Below are 16,902 nucleotides of genomic sequence, written 5' to 3'. Positions count from 1 at the left end.
ATCAAAATTTGGTATGAATATCTTAAAAAACGATGATTCATTTTCCCAATACCGGAAATGAAAAGATTTAATTTCGAAGAAGAGAGAAATTGAATAAATGAAGCTATTTCATTTTCATTACCCAAAGAGGAAGCTTCCCCGTCTCTAAAACTTTTGGTGTTTATTGTTTCGTGATATACAATTGCCATTTCATCAGCTTCTTCTGCACGAGAAAATGCATTCTCAAATTGATGAAATGTTTTACTTTCAGTAAGGCAAGCTCTTTGAACTTGTGCTTATAACCAGGGACTTGAGTTTGGAAGAATCATCAGCAGCATTGGCTCTTCTGGTTATCATTTCCATATTCTTATGAAGACTTTGTTTCACCAAATTCTTCATGAATTTCTTTCCCTCTTGTGCCTCTCTCGGATTTACAGGAGACCCCATTGCAATTCTTCCTGTTTGTGGCCCGGAATGAGGTCCCATCTTTGCTTGCCTTTCATCTTTAAACCACTGTAGCAATTTCAACGCTCTCTTTTGTGCTAGAGGGCTCCCCAATAACGCTACTTCAAGAATGACATGTACAATTCCTGACTTCGCCATTTTGTCTCGCTGTGCTGAGCTTTGATGGGCTAAAATCATTAAAATGTAAGCTGATGATTCTTGACATTTCGGCTTCTCTTCCCATGTCAAAATTTCGATTAAACTGTCTGGAACAAGAGGACTATCTTCCATAGCTTTCTTTCCCATTAATGTCACCACCAAGTTCCCAAGTGTTGCAAGTGATTTCTCCGACAGTTCCTTCACTGAACAAAGCTTCAACACAGTGCTTACCACTCCATTAGAGACCAAAGGCCCTGCATTTTCCAACACTGCAGACAGGTTGTACAATGTACCAATACACAACTCTTTAGTTTCCAGGCTTGATTCTGATTCAAGAATGCCCACCAGAAATGGGAGAATTTCGGACGACGAAAGAGAGAATTGTTTATTCGCTAGAGAAGATAACAACAGAATCAACTCTGCGAATTCACGCCTTGTTGACTTGTCAACTACATCAACATTCTTCGGTAGCTTTGTCAAGATTCCTGCCTCCACCATGAGAGCCTTGTTCCTTAAGTAACAACAAAACAAAAAAATTAGGTCAGAACCACATAGAACTCTTTGACTTTAATCTAGTTAGTTTGAAAAAAAAAAAAAAGACTTTTAAAATCCCAGATGAATGATCAAGAACAATGCATACTAAAATAATTTCAGGGCCCTCCCTCAAGGATTAAACAATAAAGAAGACAAAACTGACCAACCAACGAATAAAATAAAGAGCTTAATGCACGAAGAAGTCAATGAGATTCCAAGATTTAGATCTGTGTTGAAAGGTGAAGGCCAATAAATGAATTAATTAATTGTCCAACTGAAGATCATGTGGAATCTGATCAACTTATGGGCTGTAATTTAATATGTTATTAGAGACAAAAACATAATTTGCCTCTCCGATTCTTCCAACCACAAACCTCCTCAGTGGACAACCACCGCACCTTGCGCTCTAACTACAGATTCAAGGACAAAGCATTTTTCCTTAATTATTTGTTCTAGTGTGTTGGGCGATGAACCGCAATCTGATTTCTTTATTCCAGAAAATTTTCTACCCAGATAAAAACCAAACAAATTAGAATAATGTGATGAGAAATAGGCCAAACTAGAAACGCCCAACTAAATCAATCCAAGGAAACGACTACCACACAAGTCATATGATATGTATGTAAAAAGTCAAAAATTGCTGGTGACAAAAAAACAAAAAAGCTCCACTAAAATTACTTTATAAATTTAAAAATATTTTCTATATATAATTCCCCCATACCATTATCAACAAAAACGTACCTACATTCAGATTTTTACAATAAAGTTTATCAACCATATTGAGGACCTTTTTATTATTATTATTATTATTATTATTATTATTTCTAACTAAAAGGATTTTAATCAACTGTATTGGGTCCTATTTCCCCGTGAACTAACTAACTGAATCTGCCCTACAAGAAATTCAATTATTTTAAACCTGATAAATTAAGCAGCAGTCCCAGAAATAACGTTTTTCTTGGGTGGAAATTTATAATTCAAATTAAAAGTATTAACTAAATAAATGTTGGCTAATTACTGCTCAGTCACGGCACGCGGCACGCCCACTATGCCCACAAACAACACAAGTGGAGTCACATCATCACCATATCCATATCCTTTGATTTTTACTAGAAAAAAAAAAATTACAATTTATGAATTAATGTTATTAAATATTCAAAATTTACAAATTAAGAATATAAATTGAGTTTAATTAAAAAAAAAATTGTTGCATTTTAAATAATGGATTAATTAATTATTATCGATCCTTGCATGCAAGATATTTCCTTATGATGATCAAATTAATAATGAAAATTTTTAAAAATTGATATTAATATGAGTATCAAGGATAATTAATTAATTAATTAATTAATACTTACGTGTAAGTTCCATTAGCGAGCTCGATCAAGGCCTGAACCGCTGCCTGGCGACGGCCAACCACCTCCGTGGCCACCATGGAGACTAACACATGAATAACTCCGAGCTCGGCCATCAACTTTTTAATCTTCACATCTTCTTTAGCAATTCTCTGTATCTCCAAGGCAGCCATCTCCTTCTCTTCCCAGCTTCCAAAGTGAATCCTTTTCACAGACTTTTGTAACACCACGGAAGAATCATTCTCGATTTGTTCCTCCACCGCAACTTGAATTACTTCTTGATGATTGATTAGAGTTTTGGATGTTGTTGATGATGTATTAATACTATCAACATGATTGGAATCAGTGCGTCGCTTGCGAGCAGCTTTGGATTGCAGGAAACGACGAATACGAGAAAAAAATTGAAGCTTTAAGTAAGAAACTAACCAGATATTAGAAGAAGAAGAAGAAGTGGTAGACATGTTTTGTGCTAAAGAAGGAGACATATTGAGAGAGATCAAGACTGTTTAAGGGGTTGTTTCATTTATTTAATAATAATCTTAAAAAAAAAAAAAAAGGGAAACTCTTGACGTTTGTGATGGCATGAGAAACAGAGAGAAGGGAATATATATATATGAATGAAAAAAGAAAGAGAGGAAGAAGGAGACTTGTTGACGAGCATATGCAGAAGAACAGTGTTGTCTCTATTCATTACCCACAATTCCCATAATGCCCATCTGTTAAAATTCCAAGTTAAATGGGGTTAATTACCATAAGAGTGTAATTAAGGCGACTAATTAGTGGTTATTTATTAGGACAAGAAAGTAACTATTGTTGGTTAAAAAGGTTGTATTAAATGGGGTTTTTAGATCATATAATGTTTTATTATAGCGGTATATTATATTAACAGAAATAAAAACCATCTTAAAAATTACTAGGAATGTTTAGAAAATGTGTTTGGTTGATTCGAATAAATTGGTGAATAATATGTTTAATTAGGAGGATAAATGGGTGGGTATGTTATATAAATTACTAAATTGTCTTTTTTTTAAAATATTAATATAATAATATTTTTTTAATCGTTTCTCGTAACCCCCTACATTTGAAATTTTGCCTAAACACTACAGTCATATAAAATTTTAATTTGTAGCAAAATCACCTCCATTCACCCCAAGCCACTGCCGACAATCGACGAAATGGCGCACAACTAGTCGTATATGACCGATTGTGCGTCGACAAAGTCGAAAATGGCCATGGATCATAAATACATGACCGAAAAACGGCCATATTTGTGGCCGTGAAAAGGCCAGATCTTTGGCCATGCCATTTCACCACCAAAGATGTGGCCGTGATCTGGCCTTTTCACAGCCACATCTTTCGCAGTGAAATAGCCATAAAAATGTCAGATCTGGTCGTTTGCAATCATGGATCTGTGATCCATGGTCGAAAAAGACATTACTAGTGCACGACCAGCCAGATCCTACCGATCGTGCACCATTATGACAACTAACGCCGGCGATCAACAGTAGTGAGTCACAGCCGATAGTGGTCTTGAATGGTTGGGGGTATTTTACTAACTTTTAAATTTTTTTATGATTAGGGTGTTTTAACTAATTTTTTAAATATAGAAAAACTAGGTAATTATTATTTGGTAGACATTTGAGGGTAATTATGTCTAAAATGGTTTTTAATTAAAGGTAAAATGAGTAGAAAAATCATATTAACTAAGTAATATTTTAATAATACCCTTTAATAAGATAATAAAATTATTCTTTATATTACCAATAATAAATATTATTTATAATAAAAAAAATTTATAATATTTTATTACTTACCAATCAAATATAAAAATGTTGTAAAATAAATAAAGTTTATCCGTTATCTTATTTACTCCGTCCAAACAGCCAGTGTTAAGCAAAGTTCGACTTTGATGTGAATCTGTAACAACATTTATGGCAGTGTGGGATTCAGGAAGCATCAGCCTCGATCATCTCCCAAGATTTATGTTTACACGTGGCTCTCATGCAGTACAATAGATATTTTAGGTCAATGCTTAAATTTTTGGTGAGAAACTCTATGCCGTGATTTTCTCACATGCATGGTGGTTGATTGTGTAAATTTTGCAGCAAGAAGGTTGGATCAACAACTAATTTGTGATTTTGTGATCCAAATTAAATTTAAATATATGTTAATTATATATATATATATTACATGCTTAGAATAAGGTTGGACAAAGAAGAAACAGCATACTGGGTTAAGATATTCTTGTCCGAATAGCAAATGTGGCAATTTCCATTTTTATAACAATTAAGGCTACTATTAATACAAGTTTCTATAATTTCTAGTATTGGAATTGTCTAATTTCACATGATCATAATTCATTGGTTTATATCATTACAAAAATCAACCTTTGAATGACTGAGTGGTTCGATAAAAACTTTTGAATATATTACTTAAGAGGTTTTGAGTTTGAATCTTTCATTAATAGCTAAAATACAGGTGGTTACTAGAGCTCTTACCCGATCGATAGTTTTAGGATCCCAAAAGATTAGTTGAGGTATACGTAAGCTAATTTAGACTCTCTTAATCATAAAAACAAAAAAGAAGTTTATACCGTTACAAGAATTACTTCTATACTTCTTTCTTTTTTTTCTAAGATTTATCCTATTGGGCATAATCTAATTAACACGGAAATCTATGCTGTTAGCTTTAAGAATGTTTAGTATTCTATGAAAAACAAAACAAAAGAACACGATAGGCAAATGTGGTGTTATGCACTAAGAAATCAAGGGCTGACGTGGAGTCACGTGACGAAATATGGCTGCTCCTGTCAAAACGGTAAACGCACGTCAGGCCTGCCAGGCACCCTAGACGCTCCACATGTCGCTTTACATGCTCCAAATCGGTTAAGATCAGCTTGGGAAATGGGCAATGGGACGTAAAGCCAGATTATGTCCTGACATTCACACCAACCAAGGATTTATATGATTATACGCATTCAAACTTGATATAAGAAGAGGAAACCCATTCATTAAGGGGATTCGATCATTTGACATTTGAACTCTCTCTCTCTAAAAAAAAGCTCGGTATTTACTTTTTCAATCATTTGTAAGTCAGTCCGCTTTAGTGACTTGACCCACCGTATAAATACAAATCAGTGGATGTAGGACTGCTACCTTAGCATCGAACCACTTTAAAAGCTCATTGCATTTATTTCATATTGATAATCCATATTCACGTGTGTTCTTGTCCAATCAACGCTGCACACGTGTCAATTAGTTGGTACCTAAACGCGCATCAACAGTTTGGCGCTAGAAGGAGGGCCTGATTAGCGTGTACCCTTCATCAGGAGAATCTTCAACCTACTGTCCTACAGCAAACAAATGGCCCGCCAATCAGAACCTGAGCAAGCTAATCAGCGCGCTGAAGGAGTCCCCTTGACCCAAGGGGATACCCCCTCAGGGACTTCCGGTTCCACAAAAGATGCGGGGATATTCGGACAGATTCACAACTCGACCTCGCCATCAGAAGCTACCTGGAGAGGTTGGACAATACTCTCAGATGGTCAACCAAAGGTTGGACCGTTTGGACCAAGGAATGTCATCTACAACAGCTGGGGCGGTGCAACCGCCAAGACGCCTGCAGGTCGCGCGGGGAAAGCGCGGCAAAGGGCAAAGCCCATGCCGCGAGAGCATGCAGCACGTAGACGTAAGGGAAAGCAAGTGGCAAAAGGTAAGCCTAAGGGCTCCCAAGGACGGCGAGCACAAATCGCGCCCGAGCAGGGTGCCGGCAAAGCTGAGATCGACGAAAAAGTAAATCCTGAGCTGTCCCATGCCACGTCGCAGGCGAACCAAGCAAAAATGCAGGCGCGATGATTCCTATCACCGCCAGCAGAACGATCCTGATCGTTATGCGGGTGGCCCCCACAACCTCGCGGGGTAGTTCGTACCACACGCCGAGGGTCGTGATAACGCCCGCTCAATCCATCGCCTTCACAGCCTTAGCCAGATGTGTCGAGTGCGAACGAAAATGCCGACCAAGGCGAAGAGGAATCCGACCTCGGACTTTCCTGAACCGTAATCGCGAAAGGCCGGACCTCGCAGGGTGAAAGCAACCCTCAATTGGGCCGTTACGCAAATTGAGGAGCTACAGCGAGCTCTGGACAGGTTAAGGGAGAGCAGCAAACGCGGAACAGGCCAGGTCGCCTCTGCATCCCCATTCTCTCCCGAAGTGCTAGCTGCTCCACTCCCACAGGGTTCAGAATGCCCGACAGGTGGGACCATTTGACGGGAACCATGACCGCAGGACCATTTGTACGAGTTCAACGACCTGATGGGAGCTCCACCAGGTTTCGGACCTTGCAAAATGCCGTGTTTGGCCGTGACGCTCACTTTCACACCAAGCGGTGGTTAAGGTCGCTCCCAGCGGGATCGATCAGTTCGTGGCCTCAGAGAGCACGACGTTCTTACGGCATTTCCAAGCCAATCGGAAATTTTCGATGCCTTGAGCTATCTCAGCAACATAAGGCAAGAAGAAAGAGAGAATCCTGCAATCTTACATCGACCGTTTCCACAGGGAACTAAACAAGGTGGCTCACGCTCCAGAAGAGTCCATCCGAAACTTATAATAGCTGGAGTTCGCCCGCAAACCGACCTGTGGAAAGAACTGCAGGCTGAGGACGATGTTTCCCTCACCAGATTTTACAATCTTGCAGAAAAGTATCTCGAATAGAGAATTCATGGCGGCACTCCGTCGCCGCGATCATGGGCGTCGAGCAGTATGCTGGTCGGGGAGAAAGTAGGAGAGCTGATCGCAAAGGAGACATGATGATCAGCGAAAAGGGAAAGAAACCCCTCTACGAGCATAAAAAGTCCTATGCTTCTGTTCCTCGCGCGACAGGGACAGAGTCAATACATTCCGCTGAACGTGTCCAATATCCGCAATCCTTGACAAATCGAGGAGGAGCCAGCCGCTGCCTCGGTGAGCCCAAAACCAATGAAAAACTCCTGTACGGCCAGAAACAGCAAAAAATACTGCCGTTACCATCGGGATAGCGGGCATCACACTGATGAATGCCGGAGCCTAAAGCAGGCCACGAAGAGCTCATTAAAAAGGGGCACTTCAAGGAGTATATGATGACTCCCAAAGGAGAGCCAAGGGGAGCAAAAGAAAAAAACATCGTAACCGCAGTGGCTACAGTAGCGTTAATATCATTTTCGGAGGTCCGCACCTCGCGGGGAATACGCGAGGAGAGCCAAGAAAGGTATGCTCGCAAAGCATATCACGACCCAATCAGAGTATGAATACTTTGCAGCGACCACAAAAGGCTCGAAAGGAGGAGCCGATCACCTTCTGCGAAAGGGAAGCATCTCGCTTGCACCATCCTCACGAGGATGCCCTGGTGATCACGCCCTGATAGGATGTCATAATGTCTGAGAATGCTGTGGGACAACGGAAGTGTGTGAACATCCTGTTCAAAACTGCTTTCGATAGAATGAACTTAGACGAGGCCGACCTAAAGCCCGCCTCGATACCTCTCTACGGGTTTACAGGGGGCCACCTGATCCCCAGAGGAACAATTCAGTACCAGTCACGCTCGGCGACTACAACGAGGGACTAGGGTTACGAATTTTGGTCGGGGCTGCCCATCAACCTTTAATGGAATCTTGGGGCGACCTCTGTTGAGAAGCTCAAAGGCAGTCACTTCCATTTATCACCTCAAGATGAAGTTCCCCACTCCATAGGGATAGGGGAAGTAAGGGATCGCAAAGCGCATCTCGCGGAATGCTATATAAAAGCGGTGCAGATGGCAGACAAAGGAAAGGGCATTTCACGATGTGTGCCTCTCCAGGCTATGGTGTATCAGTGATTGAGCCACAGCCTGCGTCCAGTGGAAGATAACATAGATCCGCAAAGTCCAGGGAAATCCCTCCTAGTGGCCGTTTGAGGCTCTGACTGAAATTCGGTTGATCCAAAAGAGCCGAGCGAGTGGTTAAAGATTGGGAGCTGTCTCAACCCTCAGCTCGCTTCGAGCTGATAAACTTCTTAAAGGAAATATTGATGTGTTTGCCTGGTCACATGCAGATATGGTCGGAATCAGCCGGACATTATTTGCCATTCATTAAACGTCAGCAGTGAAGCAGACGGTCACCAGAAAAGAAGAGCAATGGATCCAGAGCGGTACGTCGCTCTAAAATCAGAAGTGGGGAAAACCTCCTCCGAAATGGGTCCATCGAGAGGCACTCTACCCGACTGGGTTGCCAACCTGGTCCTGGTAAAGAAGCCGAACGGCAAGTGGCGGACCTACGTTTTCAGCGACCTCAACAAGGCTTGCCGAAAGACAGCTTCCCTCTGCCAAGGATCGACTAGCTCGTTGATGCCACCTCAAGGCACGAGCTACTGAGCTTTATGGATGCGTACTCGGATACAATCAAATCCGATGTATGGGCCAGATGAGGAGTATACGTCCTTCATTACGGACCGGGGGCTGTACTGTTACAAAGTTATGCCTTTCGGCCTCAAGAATGCAGGCGCGACCTATCAGAGGTTGGTCAACCAGAATGTTCTCCGACCAGATCGGGAAGACAATGGAAGTCTGTGTGGACGATATGTGGTCAAATCCCGAGTCACCTCAGAACACATTGCAATCTCGCTAAGATGTTAACATTCTCCAACTCTACAGAATGAAGCTAAATCCTCTCAAGTGTTCGTTCGGGTGTCATCGGGAAAGTTCCTAGGGTATATGGTTAATCAGCGGGGCATAGAAATAAACCCCGAAAAGGTTTCAAGCCCTGCTCGATAGAGAGCTGACCAGCAAGAAGCAGGTCATGAGTTAAATGGGGGCGGATAGTGGCACTTAGTCGCTTCATTCAAGGCTAAAGATCGTGCTTACCATTCTTCAATGTCGAAGGCGAACAAGAAATTTAAATGGACTCCGAATGCGAACAAGCATACAGAGTATAAAAGAACACCTAGAGAAGCCACCTCTCCTCTCTAAGCCTCTTCCACAGGAAATACTGCTCATCTACCTGTCGTCTCTCAGTTCGCGGTCAGTGCAGCTTTAGTACGGGAAGAGGAAAAGGGCGAGTGGCCAGTCTATTATGCAAGCAAACGTTTATGGATGCCAAGATGCGGTATCGGAAAAGGAGCGACTAGCCTTTTCTCTGCTGATCGTGTCCAGAAAGCTGCAACCCTACTTCATGCCCTACAATCAACGTAATGACTAATTACCCCTCAGGCAGGTCCTCCAGAAAAACAGAAGCCTCGGGTAAGCTGCTCAAATGGGCCATGGAATTGAGCCAATTCGACCTGAGCCAATTCGACCTGAAGTAGAAGCCCAGATCGACCATTTAAAAGGCAAGCGTTGTAGACTTCATCTCAGAATTTCCTATCTCCCAAGGCGAGCAACAGCCAGCGAAGCCATGCAAGAAAGTATTCAAAACCTGCGACCTGGAACTCTACGTCGACTGGTCATCGAACAGGAAGAAAAGGCGGTGCGGGTCTTCCCCTTGTAAGCCCCGAAGGGGCTTGAATTCATGGTATTCTTCTGTTCGGGTTTAAGGCGACCAACAATGAGGCAGAGTATGAAGCCCTGCTCGCCGGGTTGCGATTGCCAAAGAAATGGGTGCAACGCGATCAGCTTTGTAGCGACTCCATGTGGTCGTCAACCAAAATTTTAGGGGAGTACCAAGCTAAAGAAGAGAACATGGTCAGCTCCTGAAGGAGGCTAAGAACGTTCGGGGTCGTTTAAGCACTTGGAAATCACTCAGATCCCAGAGATAACAATTCTATAGCGGACGCATTAGAAAGATAGCCTCGCGTTTGATTCAGAGGCTCCAGACAACATTCTGGTTCGTTTCATGGATGCTCCGACTATCAGCTAACGAACAGGCCATGAACATGACTCAACCGGATTCCTGGATGACTCCCATTTTCCAATACCTCAAGGATGGGACTTTGCTAGACGACAAGGTCGAGGCAAGGGTCCTTGCGAGCAAGATTGCTCGTTACACACTCATTGGGGACCAGCTGTACAGGAGAGGATTCAGTGCCCCCCTCCTCGATGTGTAACCAGTGAAGAAGCAGACTATATCATGAGGGAAATTCACGAAGGGATCTGCGGTAATCACCAGCTGCTCGATCTCTCGCGAACAAGGTTGTTCGTTAGGGATATTATTGGCCCCGGATCCAGGAAGATACGCACAATTTTGTCAAAAAATATGACAAGTGCCAGCGGGTTCGCGAACATTCCACGACCCTCTCGCACGAGCTGATAACAATGTCTAGCCCCTGGCCATTTCCATGTGGGGGATCGACCTATCAGTCCCATGCCAGTTGGAAAGGGAGGGGATAAGGATGTCGTGGTCGCAGTAGTAGATTATTTCACGAAATGGGTGGAAGCCAAACCGCTGGCCGCGATCACGACCAGAAAGCTAAAAGACTTGTTTTCAAGAACATAGTGTGCCGCTAACTGAATCCCCACACCTATCTCAGACAATGGAAAGCAATTCGACAACGAGGAGTTCAACAGTTCTGCGATGAGCTGGGCATCCATAAAATTCGCCTCAGTTGCCAGACCGCAAGCAAATGGCCAAGTTAAAGCAGTCAACAAAACCATACAGCACACTCTAAAAGCCAAGCTCGGGGCGGCCAAAGGAAATTGGGTGACGACCTCCCCGAAGTCTTGGGCGTACAGGACAACTCCAAGAACTTCCACCTCAGAGACCCCTTTTCGCTAGCCTATGGCTGCGAAGCGATGATTCCTATAGAGGTGGGGAACTGGTTCTCTTAGGAGAGACTTGTACGATGAGGTTGAAAACGAAGCACTTATGAGGGCGAGTTGGATCTTGTGAAAGAGCATCGCAGTAAGGCTTCGCTAAGGATAGCAGCTACCAGCAAGCGAGCAAAGAGGTTTTCGATTCAAAGGTCAAGCGAAAGAGACTTCCAGGTCGGGGACCTTGTGCTAAAGGAAGTTCTCCTTGGGGACCAGAGAGCCAAGTGCGCGGGGTACTAGGACCTAACTAGGAAGGACCGTCGGTCGACAAGGTGATCAGACCGGGGACTTACCATCTCAAAAGATTGAACGGTTCCAAAGTACCCGAGCTTGGAATGCCGAACACCTCCGGCCATACTATCAGTAATCCCAAAACAGCTCTCAATTAGTTTTTGTTAGTTTCCTCTTATGTAAAGCATAATTTGGTTCGTGGAAACAGTTCGCATGTGTTTGTTCGCGGTAAGAATCGCATGTATATAGCCTATGTAAAAATGAATTGTAAATTGCACTTATGTATGAAAAAGCGAATAGCAATTGAAAGCAAGTATTTTCATTTATGTACAAAACAAAAAGTTAAGACCCAATTTCAATGGAGTCAAGACTCATTTACATACGGCTGGTCGGGGGGATCTTTCGAAGCAGGACCAGAAACCCCTGCCTGGTGGATCGTCGGGTGGCCGTGTCTGCTTGATCGTTCTTCCTAGCCATAATCCGCAAGGTCTCTCGCCACCCCTTTGGGAGGTCGGAAATGTCCATATCTGGGTTTTTAATCGCAGGGAAATAATAGACCCGATCACCTAGTCGGCGGCCTTTTCCTCCATCTCTCGATGAATCCGCATTTCTTCAGTCAGTGAAGCGATCTTTTCCTGACTCCCTGGAGTTCGGCGCTCAAGAGTTGCTTCTCCTGTTCGGAGGCCTCCCTTTCTGTTCAGCTTGCTGAGCCCATATGGAGGTCGTCTGGATTCCTGGTCCTTCTCTCCGACCTCTTTGGAGAGCTTGGCGGTGTCCTTTGAAGTTCCTTCACTTCCTCGGCACGGTCGCTCAAGCTCGCCTTTTGGAAGTCCACAGTTCAGTAAAACAGCATCTTTTGGTTCAGATACCTGTTCGCCGCTTCGAATGCTTGCGTCTTTCAGCTTCGACGGACTCCAGACTTTTCTTGAGCTTCGCGATCTCCTCCTTTAGGTCGCTGGCCCCTTCGCGGCCCCAGCCGGGTCTTCTCATAGACATCCTCATCACAAGCAAAGCTGCTGAGCAAAAAATGATTAGAAATGAACTGAATGAAATTTTAGGAGCAGCTGTTACCTTGCTTAGATGCTGGACGACGTGGTCATCAGGTCGTTGCCGTATTAGCGAAATCATCATACAAATCGATAGTCCACACTCGAGCAGAGAATAGGGACTATCGGTACAGGTATTCGGGCAGGCTCCCCAACGAGTCCAACACTGGTGCGTCCTTCGCCTTGTCGGCAGTGATCGCTCGCTCACAGGTTCCTTGCCCGACCTCCCGAGTCCTTTCGCGACCTCAAGGGCTCTTCCTCGGATTCGGTCTCAGACTCATCGACCTGAATCTGTTTCTCTTCTTCGACCTCAGGGCCGAGCCTTCCGCCTTGGGCGAGCAGGTGGTGCCTGACGGACCTGTTCTGCCCTGGTCGCTTCTGCACAGGTTGGGGCTGGGAAGGTGAGGCAGTTCGACGCACCGGTGTGCCGGAATAGGACGAGCAGCTTCGGCCGTCTCTCTCATCCTTGATCAAGGGAAGCGAACGGTGCTTGGCGAGGCTGCTCGGAACTCCTTCGGAGGCATAGTTTATGCATGCACAGTGCATTAGTAAACAAACTATTCTGCGACCAGGAAGGGAATCAATGTAAACTTACTTATTGGGGCTCTAAAGATGCGTTGCTATTGATAAAACCGTACTTCCGCAGTTCGCGGTTGTCACGAGCTTCCTCGCGTCCGACTTCCTCGGGAAGGACTCCAAAGATACGAGCCTGTCCGGGTCGTCGAGTAGTCTTGACTGGTCGTTCTATTAACTGCAAAAGAAGATACAGGTCGTTATTATAAAAACATGTGAACAGATAATACACTAGCGAGGAAGAACCTACTTGCTGAAAGCGACTGTAGCCATCATAGCAGAGAAAAAAAGGAATTTCATCTGAGGCCCCGCGTTGCTGGGATAGCTATGTATCCCCTCGGCGGATGGTAGGTCGTCGGGACAAGTAATATGAATCCTTGTCCCACTCTTTTAAGATAGTAGGCGATACTAGCTCCACACGCGTTGGTCGCCCAAGGCGCTTGCGAGCACGCGATGTACATCGTGACGGCAATGACATACGGTTGGGTGTCAGCTGCATCGGTGCGATCCCGAAGTGATCCAGGATCGACCTGATGAAAGGATGGAAGGGAATCATCCTCCACCCTTGAAGATCTCTTCAGAGATCGCAAGCAAAGACCATCAGCGGATGCCGTGACGACCGGGTGTGGTCGAGGAACACCTCTGCGTAGCGTTGTACTGTTTTTAATCCTATCAAGCTCTTCTCGGGTGAGAACGAGAAGAGTCAAGGGATGCGTCCGCAGGGGAACTTCTCGCGCGAGGACGAGTGGTTCCTTCCTCGGGTTTGGATGTTGACGGTTCCATTCCAGAGTCTGCAAGACCGATAGACAGTCATTTTAGCCTTCGCATTTTGTCCGTGCGGCGGGCATGGGACAAATTCCTTAAAACCCTAACAGTAACCGAGCCGCCACCACAGCTCGAGTCCCGGCGACAGCGGTGCGTCTCTGGTTAAACACCAGGAGACCAACGCCGTTGCCACCAACCAAACAAACAAAAAAAAAAAAAAAAAAAGAGGAGGGAGGAAAAAGGATCTTACCTTCTGGGATGCGTGACCAAGCCGAAATTGTTTCAGATGCCTGAGGAAGCGCCAATCGGAAAAGAAGAACTTCCGGTTTGCAAAGGCTTATCACTCGAAAAGCAAAAGGGATTTTTGGTGGCCTCATCTGAAAAATTGTGAGTTTTTATGGACTGCGAATCGAACGGTACTACTCCGGAACCAAAAACGACAGCCTTCTCTCTCCGCATTTAATGCAACCAGTGCATTAAATGCCGATGAGGGTCGTCGTTTCAAAGCATCGTGCAGTTAAAGCTGTCAAAACGAAATCGGGTCAGCACACAACGCATTTAATGCACCCGACAGACCTGCAGCATGTGTAGAGCGCCCGACAGCGTGGATGCAGGTGTCATTGAATCTCTCCAAGGCACAGAAAAGAAGGAGCGTCCGACGAATCCAGGTCGCTAAAAATGATGATTGTCAGGTCATTTGGGCAAGAATTGTGAGGTCGTGTTCGTAAAAGGTCCTGTCTCGAGCTTCCCATTCAGGTCGAAACAACCAGAAACCTCCAATGGCGGCATGAATTAGTTTCCAAGGTTCGATCCTCAAACCTTAAAAACTAGGGGACTTCTGTTATGCCTGGGAAATCAAAGGTTGACATGGAGCACGTGACGAAATGTGGCTGCTCCCGTCAGCAATGGTAAGCGAAGTCAGGCTTGCCAGGCGCTCTGGAGCTCCCACGTGTCGCTCACCTACTCCAAATGGGGTAGATCAGCTTGGAAATGGGCAATGGGATGTAAAGCCAGATTATGTCTGACATTCACACCAACCCAAGGATTTAATGATGATTACAGCGATTCAACTTGATATAAGAAGGAAGACCCCTCATTAAGGGGATTCGATCATTTGACATTGAACTCTCTCTCTCTCTAAAAAAAAAGCTGGTATTACTTTCAATCATTTGTAGTGCAGTCGCTTTAGCGACCTAACCCAACGTATACATAAAATCGTGGGTAGGGACTTGCTACTTAGCATCGGAAACCCTACCCCCCCCCCCCCCCCCCACTCTCCCCACATTCGCCAAAAAGCTCTATTCTTTTTTCACTATTGATAATCCATATTCACGTGTTGTTCCTTGTCAATCACGCTGCACACGGTGTCAATTAGTTGGTGGCCTAAAACCGCACATAAAAAAAAAAATTGTTGCATTTTAAATAATGGATTAATTAATTATTATCGATCCTTGCATGCAAGATATTTCCTTATGATGATCAAATTAATAATGAAAATTTTTAAAAATTGATATTAATATGAGTATCAAGGATAATTAATTAATTAATTAATTAATACTTACGTGTAAGTTCCATTAGCGAGCTCGATCAAGGCCTGAACCGCTGCCTGGCGACGGCCAACCACCTCCGTGGCCACCATGGAGACTAACACATGAATAACTCCGAGCTCGGCCATCAACTTTTTAATCTTCACATCTTCTTTAGCAATTCTCTGTATCTCCAAGGCAGCCATCTCCTTCTCTTCCCAGCTTCCAAAGTGAATCCTTTTCACAGACTTTTGTAACACCACGGAAGAATCATTCTCGATTTGTTCCTCCACCGCAACTTGAATTACTTCTTGATGATTGATTAGAGTTTTGGATGTTGTTGATGATGTATTAATACTATCAACATGATTGGAATCAGTGCGTCGCTTGCGAGCAGCTTTGGATTGCAGGAAACGACGAATACGAGAAAAAAATTGAAGCTTTAAGTAAGAAACTAACCAGATATTAGAAGAAGAAGAAGAAGTGGTAGACATGTTTTGTGCTAAAGAAGGAGACATATTGAGAGAGATCAAGACTGTTTAAGGGGTTGTTTCATTTATTTAATAATAATCTTAAAAAAAAAAAAAAAGGGAAACTCTTGACGTTTGTGATGGCATGAGAAACAGAGAGAAGGGAATATATATATGAATGAAAAAAGAAACAGACAGGAAGAAGGAGACTTGTTGACGAGCATATGCAGAAGAACAGTGTTGTCTCTATTCATTACCCACAATTCCCATAATGCCCATCTGTTAAAATTCCAAGTTAAATGGGGTTAATTACCATAAGAGTGTAATTACGGCGACTAATTAGTGGTTATTTATTAGGACAAGACAATAACTATTGCTGGTTAAAGAGGTTGTATTAAAGGGGCGTTTAGATCATATAATTTTTATTATACAGTATATTATATTAACGGAAAGAAAGATCACCTTAAAGATTATTAAAAATGTTTAAAAAATGTGTTTGGTTGGTACAAATAAATTGATGAATAATATGATTGGTTGGGAAGAAGAATAAGTGGATATATTATATAAATTACTAAATTGCCCTCCTTTTTAAATACTAATATAATAGTATTTTTTATTATTATTTTTTGAATTATTTCTTGTAACCCCTTACATTTGAAATTTTGCCTAAACACCCCAATCAAATAAAATTTTAATTTGTAACAAAATCACCTCCATCCACCCCAAGCCACTACTGACAGTCGAAGGAATGACGCACAACTAGCCGTATATCGTCAGTTGTGCGTCGACAAAGTCGAAAATGGCCATGGATCATAAATCTATGGCAGAAAAACGGCCAGATCTATGGCCATATTTGTGGCCGTGAAAAGGCCAGATCTTTGGCCATGCCATTTCACCACCAAAGATCTAGCATTTTCGCGGTCACATCTTTTGCTGTGAAACGGCCATAGAAATGCCAGATCTGGTCGTTTCCAACAGATCTATGGCCGGAAAAGGCATTACTAGTACAAGACCAGTTAGATCCCACCGATCGTACACCATTACGACAACTAATGCCTGCGATCAGCG

General features: G+C 43.5%; 2 protein-coding genes across 2 annotated transcripts; both read right to left on the bottom strand.

Moving 5' to 3' along the window:
- On the bottom strand, window positions 1-3,040 carry LOC116126707 (U-box domain-containing protein 7-like). Its single transcript, XM_031412376.1, has 2 exons — window positions 2,475-3,040; window positions 1-1,093 (listed from the first exon to the last, which is right to left on the bottom strand). The coding sequence occupies exons 1-2, from the start codon at window positions 2,954-2,956 to the stop codon at window positions 247-249; spliced, it is 1,329 nt and encodes a 442-aa protein (XP_031268236.1). The 5' UTR covers window positions 2,957-3,040; the 3' UTR covers window positions 1-246.
- A 12,356-nt stretch (window positions 3,041-15,396) lies between these two features.
- On the bottom strand, window positions 15,397-15,858 carry LOC116126724. Its single transcript, XM_031412388.1, has one exon. The coding sequence runs from the start codon at window positions 15,856-15,858 to the stop codon at window positions 15,397-15,399; it is 462 nt and encodes a 153-aa protein (XP_031268248.1).
- Between the last annotated feature and the right edge of the window lie 1,044 nt (window positions 15,859-16,902).

Source organism: Pistacia vera, unplaced genomic scaffold, assembly GCF_008641045.1.
Source record: "Pistacia vera cultivar Batoury unplaced genomic scaffold, PisVer_v2 Contig183, whole genome shotgun sequence".
Taxonomy (NCBI): Eukaryota; Viridiplantae; Streptophyta; class Magnoliopsida; order Sapindales; family Anacardiaceae; genus Pistacia; species Pistacia vera.
Note: the sequence above shows the minus strand (reverse complement) of the source record. Positions and strands in the feature narration are given on the sequence as shown.

Bases quoted from the DNA above. Each gene is read 5' to 3' on its own strand.
- LOC116126707 (XM_031412376.1), bottom strand. From the start codon at position 2,956: ATGTCTCCTTCTTTAGCACAAAACATGTCTACCACTTCTTCTTCTTCT. The intron at 1,094-2,474 runs GTAAGTATTAAT...TTGTTACTTAAG, and splicing joins CTCGCTAATGGAACTTACAC to GAACAAGGCTCTCATGGTGG.
- LOC116126724 (XM_031412388.1), bottom strand. From the start codon at position 15,858: ATGTCTACCACTTCTTCTTCTTCTTCTAATATCTGGTTAGTTTCTTAC.